This window comes from Larus michahellis, chromosome Z (assembly GCF_964199755.1).
Source record: "Larus michahellis chromosome Z, bLarMic1.1, whole genome shotgun sequence".
In the NCBI taxonomy this organism is placed as follows: Eukaryota; Metazoa; Chordata; class Aves; order Charadriiformes; family Laridae; genus Larus; species Larus michahellis.
Genome location: NC_133930.1, coordinates 54,404,964 through 54,419,617, shown reverse-complemented (window position 1 = coordinate 54,419,617; position 14,654 = coordinate 54,404,964). Strand labels below are relative to the sequence as shown.

Sequence of the window (14,654 nt, the reverse complement as noted above, 5' to 3'; positions counted from 1 at the left end):
TGCTCCTGTGGAGACAAAGCCTCTCAGCTCCTTGAAGCTACATACATACAGAAGCAGTCTTCTCCAAAGCAACCAGTCACTGCATTGCAGGGAGTTTGTGAGAACAAACAGCAGTGTCTATAATGACATGGTGATATGGAGAGGTAAAAAAAGACACATCCAATGGAAAATTAATGCTTGGGCGGATAGGAGCTGAAGCCCTGCGTTCCTTCAGGAACACGATTATGAGACCTTTTCAGTTGTGAGCCTTCTGAAGTTCTGTTTGATTCTGATACCTGGGGATAATCTGGTAAACAGAGAGCTTGGAAGCGCTGATGTTTTGCAGGGAAGCAGCACAGCAACCAGTGAAATACTGGGAGAACTAATTGCCTGTTAGCACCAAGTGGGTAAAATGCCTTATTGAGGAACAGAACCCAGGACCAGCTCCCAGACACTCATGTAATGGGTACAAAGTAACTCCAGAATTGGAGAACCATTTAGGTTTAATTCAGATGGTAAATCCAAATTATTTAATATTCAAGACAGAGGACCATCATTGGTAGTGAAGTAGCCCAGGAAATATATTAATAATTTATGCAGAGTACTAGTAATTAGTTACGTCAGAGACTTTTTACTGGCAAAACTATGGATACTTCAAATTTTGCAGTGGTTAATATATCACTTAAAGAATAATTTCTCCAAGAGTTGTGAGGAACAGTGTAGTTCTTCAAGCTTTTCTAAATGCCAGAGTGACAGCTCTTTTCAACATGTGGTAAAGACTTTTAAAAAAATACAGACATTGGATTTTCTCCAGGGTGAAGTTCCGTCTTCTCTATGACTTTGCAGGTAATCACCCAGCATCAAAACCTGCTCATTTCCAAAGCCAACAACACCATCAACTACACACTGCTGAGTAATGACAATGCCTTCTTGAGCTACTACCCCCATTACTTCACACAGCGGACTCTGACAGCACGTTTTCAGATGAACAATACAAAGCCACCCCATGTCCAGATGGTGCGAAAACCAGTGCTGACTGTCATGGGCTTGCTGGCATTGCTAGGTATAGTAATCACTGATTAAAAAGCACATCAGTAACGTCTTCTACCTAGAAGCTTCATGCCTGACAGAAATTATTCCAGCCATTTCAACACTGATAAAAGCAGGATTTCTCCTATGCTCTGTTTGACAGCTGTATTAGGAAAATGAAACTTCATTTCCTCTGAGAAATTAATAGCTCAAGAGAGGTTCCCAACAGTCTGTTATCCATCTGATTTAATTTACTGCATTGTTTATACCCTCTGTATGCCAACTACTTTGTTTTTTTGTTGAATGGTGCTTCCCTTTTGTGCCATCACATCAGGCTGCAAACGTCTTTAAGAAATACCCACAGCTGGAAGACCCATGCAGCATACTAAAGGAAGATCCTAATTCACTGTTATATACTTAGATGTTGCTAGCTGAACTGCTAGGCATAAGAAATGTTGTAGTATGTGCATGCTCTGCTGTTGTAAAAGAAGCTTGACTGGATGCTGTACCTGGTAAAATAAGCTAAAGCATAGCTTAATCTATAGATCCCCATGTTTTGACCCTACATTTTGACCCTATAGAGGCTGATACAGGACTGACTAGCAGGGATGCTTACACAGTTGTCATGTTTTTTAAAGGAGAAAAGCAGATTTATGCAGAAGTGAAGAGCAGTGAAGGTGAAAGCGTTCAAAACAGCACAATTGGTGTCCTGGCATCTGTGCACACCCCAAGTGAGATGCAGCGCTCAGACAGTTGGCAAGCTACTGTACTGATGTATTCAAGTGAGGATAACAGGACTTCATCCAACATCAGCACTGTCACAGTGAATGCCACCCACTTCCCCAAACTCAGAGGTAAACAAACATAATGTAGACAGCTCACACAATTGATATATAGAATAGAACATCTGCTGTAACACTTATCTGGAGTTGCCTTTCGTTGCAAGAATGAGTTTCATTTGCTAACTTTCTCTCTTATCTTTTGGGCACTCACAGATTTTCTGAGATATGATGGTGCTCTTCTAGGAAAGGTTCTTTCCTAATGCCTGCACTTTGACCCTGCCTTTAATGGCAGCTGCAAGTGGTACCTTTTTGGAAAGCTATTAATCTCAGTGTCCTTGGCTGGATATTGCCAGGCAACGATTCCCTTACTGGGATGACTCCAAGAAAGCCAACATGACCACATGATTACACATTTGATGCAGTTGTCCAACAAATGTGTGCAGCACCTGTGCAAAAAATAACAGGGTTTCAATTCTGATTACGGACGCACTAGCTTGAAATTTAAACTTGTCAAATATAAATTGTAGAGCCTTGAAAGAGTACTAGGCTCGTGACTTTCCAGCAGAAGCCAGGTTCCAAAGTGCTGAAATCACTTTTGAGATGGTACTTCTGTGACTTTGAGACACCTTCTGCTAAATTTATTCTTCTTAGTCTTTAAATCCAAGTAAAGAGTTTACTCTCTTTCATTTGTGTTCTTAAAGAGCTGGTGTATGTGACATACTACCTGGATAACAACAAAACCAATCCCTACCTGAAGTGGAAAAAGCTAGGAAGCCCTGATTTTCCTTCCCCACAACAGTTCCAACAAATAAGGGATGCTGAGGTATGACCATGTGTTTTCTTTAAGTGTTTTATGGGTAAAGTGCTTGTGAATTAGTTAACTACAGCTCAAGAGACAAGAAATCAGACCAGGTAGTCAAAATTTCCTTAGCCCACAGTCACACACATCTTGTATATGTATGCAAATGCACTCACAGTCATGAAGAGAAATGTAGCTGATACACAACTGATAGCTTTGCATTTGTGTTATACAAGAAGCTAAATGTAGATGACCAGCTTCTTTGCTAGTGGCCTACCGTTAACTAAGGAGGCAGAGTTGCTCCAGAGCAAGTTCCACCTTCTCTCTGAAACTTCAATGAGCTTTGAGACCCTTTCTGTTCTACCTCCCCAAATAAGTCACATGGCCCTGTGTATTTTACAGAAGGGACAAATTGCTGTATTAGAGAATTGAAATGAACCTCCCTCAATAACAGAAACAGCTCCCTTAGGTAGAAACTACCCAGCGCAAGTTCAGATGTCACTTGGCATCGCTCAGGGGCTCACAGGGAGGCCTAGGGTTTCCCCTCATCCTCACCAGTTGTGAATGCACCCCAGAGGGGACTGAGATATAAGTCCTCTCTGAGGGCTTCTCTCCTCTCTACTGAGAAAAGCCATGCCCAGATTACTTACTGTGAGACTATATGAGCAGCCTGTCACTTTATCTCCCTCCCCCATAGTTTCCCTATGCATTCAGACCCGTTCAGACAGGTTAAAATAAAGGGGCCCATAGACAGTAATTGCCTTCTGACTTTGGTGTACCATAACCCACTGTTGCTGAGGCCTGTGAGATATTATAGCAGCCATCAAATTAACAAGGGCAGCAGCAAGGTTTTAGATACTCTTGGCCATCTGGTGAAACCTCATCCTCGGAGACCAGCTGAGTGGCTATTGAAGCTAGCAATAGCTTTCACTGCACACCAGGAATCTATAGGTAAGTGACAGAGGTGTGGTTTGTAAAGACCACTAGCCTGAAAGGCATTTGTGGGAGGTTACTAAAAGTGACAGATTGCGTGTAAAGGGCATTTCTGATCAACACAGTTTGTGAGGTAGAAGAACCCTCTGTTTCCTGAAGAGCTGGAAAACAGGCAAGATAGAAAAGTCTCCCAGTTTAAAGAACTTTGATGGCTGTAAGCCACTTATCAGCAACAACCCTATTGGAAATTTACAGTCACAAAGTAAATACACAGTCACTTTACACTGATGTAACAGTTGACCCTAGGTGCTGTGATGAAAGATTATTCACAATGCTTTTTTTCGGCTCCACAGGACCCCGTGACAACAGGCCCATTCCCGTTTCCTGAAGGTGGCATTCTGACACTGAAGCAAGACTTTCCTGTTCCCTCAGTCTTTCTTATCCACATCTGTGCAAGACCCAGATCTGTTCCTGATCAAGTATGTGTTGTATTCCACTATCAGACTCACCAAATTAGAAACTTCTTCCTGCTTCAAGTCTCACTAAGAGGAGCTGGACTAGCATTTGGACCTATTATTTGTTAAAAGTACCATGTAAGATTTAGTAAATAAGCAATTCTTCTTTAATGAGAAGGCTCCCCAAGGCATAATTGAAGATAAAGCATTTCACAGCAAGTGATAGGAGCCATCACTGAGATAAATGCAAGTTTACCCATGGGAAAATAATAAAGCAGTACTGGAAAGTGCAGTATCTTTTTAAAAATCACATCATATGCTACCAGGCTTGGCAACAGCTCTCCAGGTAATAATTAGTAGCTAAAAATAAAATGGAATCATGGCTGTTGTAGATTAGACATCTGTATCTGCTCATTCAGTCCTGCCTATATTCATGGTGGTGCCCACAGCCGCTTAAGGTCCTCTGCAAGTCTGACAGCTTGGAAACATAGACTACAAAGCCACAGAGCCAGGAATTTTGGTTTTTACTCCCATCTCAATTGAAAGAATTAAAGCAAATAATTAGTAATGAATGATAAATGCAGAAGTTTGACCTGCCTGATTGGTTTGTTCACTTTTCTTACACGGACATGTGTCTTTGGACAGGTGACTGGTGTTCGTTTGATCCCTCTCACAAAAGGGCAGGTCATTGTGTTGTGGGACGATGGCTGTGTAAATTCAAAGTAAGTAGCTTTTAAAATAAAGTGGATATAACCGAGTTATGAGCACATGACTCTCTGAGTTGCCACCAGTCCTACAAAGTGAAACAAGTTCACAAATTAATGACAGCTTCCTCCCTGAGAGATGCTACAGTGCATTTGTGTGACAAAACATACTGTAGGACCTACATTCAGTACTTAACGGAGCACAACCCTGACTAATTTGCAGTCCAAGCAAGGGAATCTGCCTATTGCTCACCAGTATCCAATCGCATTTTTGAGGGACTTGCCTTCAGCATAGCAGACAGGAAGATCCATGATAAAAGTTATAATAGCAGCAGGTGGTTAGGTGGGATCTTGCCCATCCCTGAAAGGGATGTGAGCTGAAAAAGAAAACCTCCAGTTCCTTCCTCCAGCAAGCTGTACCAGAATGGAAACTCTGTGTACGTGGATTGTCAGAGTTAATACAGTGTCCATCCAGACTCCCTGAGGAAGCACAGATTTAGCTCCTTTTCAAGCCAGTCTCCATAGACTCTTCAGCCCTGATAACGCTGATCTGGGAGTAAAAGTTGTTCAACAGTTTGTGATTCTGCAAGTACCCAAAATAGTAACTCAGTCTGGGTGTTCTGTGGGCTGTTGAAGCCATGGTTCTTCCTAATGCTGACAATTCATGCCATCCCACACTTGGTAGGAATGAGTCAGTTGAATATTTCCTATTTTTGGCCTTCTGTGGTGAAATGCCCTGGGATTAGGATTTGATTCCTCACCACATTATCAGTTGTATTTACTGAGCTGTCTGGTTTTCTTTTCTAGATGTATAAAGACATTTGAAGTGGAGTTCTCACTAGATGGAAAAGCATACCAGCGTATTAATGCCAAAGACACAATATTCACTCTTTGGGTCTACAGTCCAGGTAAGGCAGGAATATGCATATTATGTAATCTGTCATGTTAAGACTGCCACTCACAAGTGTATGAAACATCGTTTAGTAACTACTGAAGGTACATAGCTTGTTAGTGACATACACTCCCATCGCAAATAAGAGCATGTCCCTTCTTTTAGGACCACGTTCTCAGTGAAAGCCTTATTCCCACTGACTGACAAATAGTCATGAAGACATTATTAGGAGTATTGCCATAAGTAAGTTCCTTGTCATAGAAACCAGTCACACATCCGCTGGCCTGTCAAGCTCTCTGAGAGGCAAAGCAATACTTTTGTCTCTATTTGTAGCTGATGTGGAAGCATGCAAAAATGAGGAAAAAAAAAATTGCTCCATGTGACCAGAGCTTGGTGTTTTGCTCGTGGTAGTAGACTCACAGCAAGGCAAGTCTAAGGCTTGGGCTCAGTCCCACAGGTATTTGCCATGCCTTTGCCTAAATTTGTACAATGCTCTTGGGGTAGGGCAGTAGAAGCAAGTTGCCTTGGTAACACTTGTTTTGTACCACTGAGTCTTGAGGTTTTAGATTGCTTAAGGATAGTGGCATCAACACACAAGTAAGTGGGAGATCACATCCACCTTTCATTGTCTTCCATTTATTGCGTTCTGAGCTGCCCCGGCGGAAACTCACAATTCTGCTCTTTTTGGGTCACCTGTCCCTGTTCCCATACCCTTTACAGCTTGGCAGTCTTAAGCTATTGAGGTGCTTCCTTGTAAGCACAGGAGAGGTCCTCCTGCAGGATAGTTTGTTCTGACTGTCTGATGCCTAGCCAAGGAGACACCCCTCTCTCTGCCTTTTTGTAGAACTTTCTCTTTAGCCCTGACGAGCTGCCTAAGTTTTAGATGTTTCATACTAGAGAGCAGAGAGTTTCATCTTTGTCAACAGGCAAAGCTTCTCCCAGAGCCTTTGGTCATATCTCCTCAAGCACAGCCTAGATGGAATAGAAACATACCCAGATAAAAAAACAGTGGAAGAAGGTAGTGAGAGATGTTTTCTTTGGGTATTTTTTTTTGTTAGTTTTGTGGCTTTTTTAACCAAATGTGGTCTAATCTGCAATGTGACTGTCCAACAAGTATTACTAATAAGCACTGATCAGAGCTGTGTGAAACACAGACAGACCTTGCCTCAAAGTGATACTACTAAAAACCAATTCAGAGAGGGTTTTGCCAGAAACACAAGCTCATCTTAGCCTGAGAAAGGCTTAGCCTCAGTAGTGGGTGCATAATAAAATTCAGAGCTATTATTGCAATGTAAAGGGTACACAGATAAGCAAAGACTGTAAATCACAGGTAAGGCAAATTTGTGAAATTAGGATTCATTATCATCTAGTAGTGCATATCTGGGGAACCTACCATATTTGTTTGTATCAACACCAAAAAAAGAACTGCTTGAAAAAATCGCACATCTCAGCAGCTTTTATTGCTAGGTACTTCTTTCTCACTCATTATTTCTAACATTCTTTTTCGATTAGAAAAAAAAATACTAAAGCACACATAAAAATCAAGTAAATAGATGAGAAAAAACATTTATATTGCTCGTGAGGTTTAAGACTCTACTAGTGAAGCCTGTGTTCTTCAAACTGGATAAAGGATGAAAAGCAGCAGAGCCAGAACATCAGCTCACATACCTTTGGAGCAAGTGGTGCTCCTTCCTGAGTTGAGCAGGGGGTTTTCAGTCAGCCTGCACGCTTCTTCTCTTCTTTGTTGATCCTGTCCCCACATAACCTGTTCCAAAGGCACAATTGAGGCAGAAAAGTAAGTCAGAAAAAAGGAAATTTCTAGTTGTGGGTTGCAGAATATGTCATAGCCTTCTTCCAAAGGGACTGCTGGGACAGCAGTCCTATAGTTGAACTTGCAAATCCTAATGAGGAGAGAGCAGGTCCTTGGTCCAACAAAGAAAAAGAACGAGTACTTGGACATGAGGAATCATTTTTAGTTAAGACAGGCACAGGCACACTTACATAGGGTGCAGAACTGATTTCACCACTTCCCCAGCCCATTCCACAAACCTACATTTTATAGGAGTAGTGCCTGCTCCGCATCCTCCAAGCATCAGGTGTCAGCCTTTCACAGTGACCATTTCTAACCTTTTCATTTGCAGGAAGCTCAGTCTCCGGCTTTTACAGAGTGCGTGCCATTGACTACTGGGGGAAGGCAGGCCTGTCCTCTCTTCCTGTGGAGTATGTTGAAGCTTTCAAGTGACTCCGAAGAATGGTGCCTGGCCGGGTGACTGAGTGGTGTATGCTCCCTGCAAATGACAACTCCCCAGAAAAATAAACTCCTCCCAAGCTGAGGAAGGAGTATCGAAAGGACCTGATGAAGCAAGTTAGGAATGCAAGTTAGAAGCAACTGCTCCTATTAACTCTTCAGAGCTCAAAAGACAGCGTTATCAAACAGCCACAACTGACAATCCAACTGGTACGATTGTAAGAGGCTGCCGCAGGACTGAGGATTTAAGGGAATAAATATTATTTCCTATTTTACACTGAGCTAATGGCTAGGACAACCAAAGATTTATAGAGGCTACAAACTGCAGCAGGAACAGGACCATTGCTTCACTATGAGTGAGGATGGCAGGACAAGGGGGACCTCTGTGAGAGTGAACTGCCTGCTCAGCTGCTAGGCTGTCTTGACATAATGGTGTGATGGAAAAGCACAGAGCAACCAGACGTGTCCAGAGCATGAAGTGAAGGATCGCTGCTTCCCTGCTGGTTAGTCAGACATGCTCCAGTGGGTTATTTCAGAGCACTTAACGTGTCTTCAGGTGTATGAGGTTCTTCACCCTCTCACAGAGGGGTTTCCACCAGCTGTGTCTGCATGTGTGGCTGTTATATTGGACGCCGGAGCTATTCCCCAACATGGGCAGAGGAAGGTGTAGGAGCTCATCCTTAAAGGGGAAGAAGGCACAAGATGGTCTAGCCTTCAGACTTCCCTGCCATTTCTGCTTTCTGCTTTTGTCCAAATCACCTATTTTCACTGTGGCCATCAGCCTCTTTGTGGTGGAGGCTCTAACCCTGAAAGCCCCTCTTTCTCTCCATTGCTGTCACCTAGCCTGGCCTTCTGCAGCCCTTAAAGCTAACGTCTCTCCCCAGCATGACTCCCCTCTCAGACTGCAAGTGACCTGAGGCTTGGCTTTGGGTGGCCAGGAGAAAGCTGACATGCTAGTTAGAGCCTTATGTGTTTTCATATTACAGGAGAATTCGTATTACATTCTTGAATGTGACAGGGCTGCTAGTGACAAACAGAAAGTTAACCAAGAACAGTTTGAGTTCCTGTGCTTTGCAAAGTGTGTGCACAAGTGTGTCATAGTCCCAGATGATAGGCTACGGGACACCTCTGGCTGTCCTTGCAGCTGCCAAACACTTTATGTAACAGAAAAGTTCCCTGAAATTGCAGGAGTGTTTTTTTACTCTCCTCTTTTCACAACTGGCACAGTTTGAACCATGCCTTTAAAATGCTTATAGAGGAAAGGATAAATGCCAGTGAAAACAGCTGGAATGTTTTCCATAAGAGGAGCAACTTTATCACACAAACAAATCCCCTGCTGCTCTCTCTGCTGACATCAGCCACCTCACCAACATAACAACAAAGGCTGCATATTTGATGAAACATTCAGGTCTCAGACAAAAAAAAACAAGCTTGCACAGTAGGAGAGAGCTGAACTACCTCAAATGGCCCCACTTTTACAGCACAGAAAAGAAACATATACAAAAAAGTCAGTATGTATGAGATTAAGCATTCTGTCTCCTTACCTTCTGGTTACTTGTTCATGTGCTTATGCTGAAAGTTAGCCTTAAAAGATTCATTTTGTCACAGAATTGAGACAAAGTATTTCTTGCATCACTTAAGTTTGAATAAGGAGTGCTTGTCACATCCTAACCAGCCAATTCCTTGCCCATAAAGGCGTGTGCAGGACAGAAAAGCACCATTGGAACCTACTTAATTGATAATTTTCTCAGTTTCAAAAAAGTTAGTGAGAAGTTCCACTTGGATGGAGATAGCAAAAATACATTTCAAAGTTGTTATAGCTACCCCTAAGTGAAGAACCAGAATATGCAATTAAATACATCTAGCAGTTAAGACATTGTTTTGCCAGTATAAAAAGGAACTACAGAAAAAATTACTTTTAGAAATGTTCAAGTATAGGTCCTTGAGAGATTTTAGTGCGTCTGAAGCTGGGGAAGATACAGGAGCTTGAGAGGACAGTTTACCCTGTTAGGATGTCCTATTATTTGATTAGTCTTCTGCTTTAAAATTTTCCCACACTGGCAGTCAGAAAATAGCGATCTTTATCAAACCAAGGACCAAGCACTAGTTATAGGTGTTTGGAAATAGATGAAGCATAGCTATTGTGAAGAGTATTGATTTTACAGTTCAGGGGTGTAGTAGAAAGTGTATAGGTGTGCAACTCATGAAAAATAGATCAAAAATCACTGCCCTGCTTTATTTAACTTAAATTATACCTCACACAAGTGAGGTCAGTAACGGCATATATGAGGCAAATGATGCAGAGCTGATGGGTCCCGGTGGAATGTTTGGCACAACAGAGAATGGCGACTCACATATTCTTTCACTGTATTGAAATCTGTCCCTGTGGCAAGTGATTTCCTTTAGGGCAAGTTATCATCTTTCAGAAGATTTTAGGTTGGGAGTTTCTGCTTCTCCGCAGTGACAGACATGAGGCTTGCAGCTGCCTCTTTGAAGTGGTTTGTAATTCTCATGCTTACTTTTTTTGTCTTGTTAAAAAGCAAAGTAAGAGTGCTATTTTCTCTAAAGTGTCAAGCTAAAAATTTATACGTTACTGTATTGCTTTTTGAAGCCACAAAAAAACCAGAAATTTTATTTGTAAGGGCAGAGCTTAACATATTGTAGATGTAACTAAAATCCACTTTCTTAGGGTGAAGTCCAGCCACTTTGAAAGTCTGTCACTAGGTTCCTCTCTTAGGGCTTTTACATTAAACATTATCCAAAGTGTGGCAGGCACAGTGCTTTTTCAGGTATTGGCAGTGGCAAATATGCGCGGAAAGCAGAGCTGACCAAAAATGGTGCACTTTCTGTTCAGAAACAAGTTTTGAATATTCACCAAGATTTTTTTTCTTCTTTGCTGCTTTGGTGCTAACTTATTCCTTTAAGCAATAAGCAAGTCTAAACAATTGCAGCAGAGATGAGAATTTGATATTTTCAACAAAGTATAGAAGATTTGGGCTGCCATTATCTTTTTTATAATTTAATGTCTAGAGAAAAATTCTGTTTAGTACTTGAGTTTTCTGTAACCGTCTGTCACTGACTCTGTCTGATAGGGCTTCCAAAATTGCATGTTTAACTCTACCATCTCCTCCGTTATGGGACAGTGATCAGCCCCCCTTCACAGTTTCAGTTTTCAGAAGTGCCAGGTGTGCGTTGCACTAAGTGGGAGTAGAAGGCGCTTAGTAGTTCTGCAGCATAAGAACCAAAGCAAGACTGCAGAACGCTCAGGTGTGTCTCTTGCTGGCCATAAATCCAAGTAGGAAAATCTAACTGCAACTGCAAAGAACGATTGTTTGTGTGCTCTTCAGACAAAAGCTTCTGAGGCTATGAAACAGTTTTTCAGCTGTTTGTTAAAATGAATCCTAGGGGAAAACCTTTCAAAGGAGTGTTTTGTGTATATAATTATGTATATACTGGATTTGTTACCATCTTTTGTGCTACCCAATAAAACCAGTTTTTAATCTTTCACATGAACCCTGTGAAAGCAGGATCTGATCACTGCGTTCTGGAAACTGCTCAAAACTCTTGTGTAAACAACTTAGTCTTGGGAAGTAAAGTCTGTTCTGAAGATATAAAAGATAGCTTGTTTGGTGCAAGGTCCAACATTACATAACAATGAAGTGTGAAGGGAGTGTGACCATAAGAAATTTCAAGGATGGAGTAGGAACTTAAATGCATAGATTGCCTCAGTTATCACATCCCAGGGAAAACTGGCCTAACTCAACATGATATCATAGGGTCAGATCTCAGGACTTGCAGTGTCCTTGCTGGGATGAGGTTCACTGGCATGTGAAGGACAATATCCATGCAGGGTTCCTCCTGCTGTTGCACAGTCGTAGGCTTTCTGCCAGCACTAAAGGACCTTCTGAGGACAAAACAACAGTCCTTTTCATTTGTAAACAGCTTTTTCTTTTCTCTTGTTAGTGGAAAGTTTGTGCGGGACAGAAATTAGGACTTGGGATCTGTGCATGCACTTAAAACCAGGAATAATAGACTGGTTCTCATCAGCCAGCTCAAACAGCAGACAGAAGTGTGTCTGCCTCTAGACATACCCAAGATGTTTTACATTGAACGCAACAGAATAACCAGAGAGATCCGATTAGAATACACTCGTAGCTACCAGCCCTACCCTATCTTGTCATCTTCCACGTTTCCTGGAGTCAGTGGAGAAAAACGGATATGAGCTAACTCCCATCTGTATGAATTCACCAGATCATATGATGAGGGCCTGCATATGGTCCTGATGGGAGCATGTTCCCCTGTTCCTCTAAGAACAAGGCATGTATAATACTGTGGTGTGCTCCTATGAACCTGGAGGCACAATCTTGTGTGGCTGAGGAGGGATTTCAGTGCCAAACTCATCTGTACAGGCTATACCAAACACAATAAGGATGCACTTGGTCCTGCATATAGATCCGTCTTGCTAGAACTCCTAGTTGGTCTGGTCATACAGTTACTATAACCATAGACATCAAAAACCCCACTTCTCTAGGACTGGTAGTATTTGTCTGTATGTCCTGGCCAAAGGCCAGGCTCCTTCAGCTCTGGGTTAACATTGTCTAATCACTTGTGATACAAGTCCTAAGTTCACAGATCGCCACCCCACTACTTCCTCATGGGAGAAGGAAGCAAGTGGTGAACAATCAATGCACTGACCTTGCACTTAGCGCAGCACAAAAGGCTGATATATTTTCAACGCTCAATAGTCTCTTATCAATGTGGGGTTTTGTTTGCATTGCGTGCTGCTTTTCTCCTGTTTCTTTAGATGGTAGTTCTTAGCTTTAGATGGTAGTTCACTATCTTGTTCCCCGTCAGGGTAGCTTTCCTAGACCAGAAGAGCAAGGAACATCTTTATTTGATGCTGACTGAGAGCCTTTGGAGTCCCACCTGGAAAAGCTGTGAAATGCAATCTTGAGAGACATCCCTCCGTCCCTGAGATGTCTCTGGCCTTGGAGAAGAGTCGTTAGTCAGTAGTTTCTATGCTCTTTCCAACAGATGCAGTAGATGATCATTGGATACTTAGGTGAGGTTGTACAAGTGTCTTCCAGAAGCTGTTCTGTAGCATAGGGCTCTGAAGGTCTTGACTCAATATCAACCAACCTTGTGCCACATACCTTTTGAAAGCCTCAGGAGTGGGGACTGTTCATCTTGCTCTTCCCTGTATGCTTGGTAATCACGACTGTTAAAATTTGTGTTGCTGACAAACTGCTGGGTTCAGGCAGGGTGCTGGGGGTGTTCTGCATTGGTAGTTTTATTCATAGGAAACATTAAAAATGAATGTGGTTTTACTAAGAGCAACATATGTAAAAAAGCTGACTCGACTTACCCTTTTTTCTACATGGAGTTGTCTAGATACTATTCTTTTGGTTCCCTCTATCTATGAAATTCGTGGCCATAAAACCTGTCAGTTCTCTGTCTTTCAGTTCTATACCTCTCAGATACTGGGGGCTGGATTATGAAGGCAGTGGGGAGTAAATTACTGCTTATGCCATTAGAAGTGCAATGAGGTCATTTAATGCAGTGTCCCAGTGCTATTGGAAGGAACATCTGCTTTATTGCATTTGAGATTCAGGGGCTAGTTAAAAATACTCTGTGCAGACTTTTGAGTACACAGGTACCAGAAATAACTGTAAGGTATTACCAGGCAGCAAGGATCATACTATCAGCCTCAGCTCAGAGTTGCTGTTCAAGAGGATTTTTTAGCTTTGGCGTTTAAATAGAAATGTTGGTGGGAGAGGTACGGTGTGTGTGCCCAGGCCCTGCAGGCATCCACAAGCCTTCATTGCTTTGTGCAGCCCCACATTGGACCTGTACCCGCATACCCCTTGCCCATGGTCCACAAACCCTCTTCAGCTCAGCCCAGGCCCCTACCCCCGTGGGAGCCCTGCTGCGGGCAGCTCTGCCACTGCACCACCCTCCAGTCCTGTTCCTGGCCACAGCCACCTCGCAAGCATGCCTGCACCCTGCCGGGTGCCCTGCTGCCCTCGCTCGGTCTCTGGACTTGCCAGATGAACACCAGAACCGCACTGTCACCGTGCATTTGTCTGATGATCAGCACTGCCAGGGAACCTGTCCCTGCCACCACCCTTGTCCTGCTCCCGTGGCCTGGTGTGGGGGAGGGACAATGCCCCACCTCTGCCTGGGTCCAACCTCGGCTGCCATCTCACCTCCCATCCGTGACCGGCCTTGCCCTTCCTGCTCCCTGACAGGACAGCAGGTAACAAAAAGCAGTTCCAGGGCAGTTTTTCTAAAAACATTTATTGACAAATGCCACATTATGTATTCCCTTGAAAATTCAAACGTCAACACTGTATTGCACACAGTTTACAAAACCCCCAACATTTTCATGTGTTTTTCAGGAAAAACACACTAGTCCATACTATGTTTTTCTTTTTTTTTTTTTTTTTGTTAGCTGAGTGGCGACTTCAAGACCAAGAGGTCTGGTTCCTGTGCTTAAGGATAGGATCAGAAGTGTACTTGTACTTTTTAGCAGGCCCCTGGAAAGAAAGAAAAGTAAACATTAGTCCTTGTAAGTAAATTTGCAAAGAAGTGCTTCAACAGCCTTGTAGTCTTCAGTGAAGCTACAGCCTTCCCAGGGTACTTCTGAGTCACAGTACAAGATTAGGATGGCAGGATGCAAAAGTTGCTGTTTGCATGGTTCTGTGCCTGTTGGCATAGCACTTGTGCAGCCTTTGCTAGTCCCGGCTAGCCATGAGTTTTCGGCTTACACGAGAACCTAGGCATAAGCCCACACACCAACTACCCTCCCTCTGCCACAGCAAGCGGTATGGAGG

At 42.9% G+C, this 14,654-nt stretch overlaps 1 protein-coding gene across 4 annotated transcripts in view; it reads left to right on the top strand.

The window, feature by feature from the left end:
- IDUA (alpha-L-iduronidase) overlaps positions 1 to 14,654 on the top strand; it is a 72,622-nt gene that overhangs the window by 36,447 nt on the left and 21,521 nt on the right. Inside the window, exons 8-14 of one of the 4 annotated variants that reach the window (XM_074569036.1) lie at positions 826 to 1,042; positions 1,647 to 1,862; positions 2,492 to 2,613; positions 3,876 to 4,001; positions 4,623 to 4,699; positions 5,489 to 5,589; positions 7,715 to 11,328. In XM_074569036.1, coding sequence (XP_074425137.1) covers positions 826 to 1,042; positions 1,647 to 1,862; positions 2,492 to 2,613; positions 3,876 to 4,001; positions 4,623 to 4,699; positions 5,489 to 5,589; positions 7,715 to 7,815 — 960 coding nt within the window. In that variant the 3' untranslated portion in view covers positions 7,816 to 11,328. Of the gene's footprint in view, positions 1 to 825; positions 1,043 to 1,646; positions 1,863 to 2,491; positions 2,614 to 3,875; positions 4,002 to 4,622; positions 4,700 to 5,488; positions 5,590 to 7,714; positions 11,329 to 14,654 lie in introns of those variants that run through there. The other 3 variants (XR_012584836.1, XM_074569037.1, XR_012584837.1) reach the window with 3 other exon arrangements.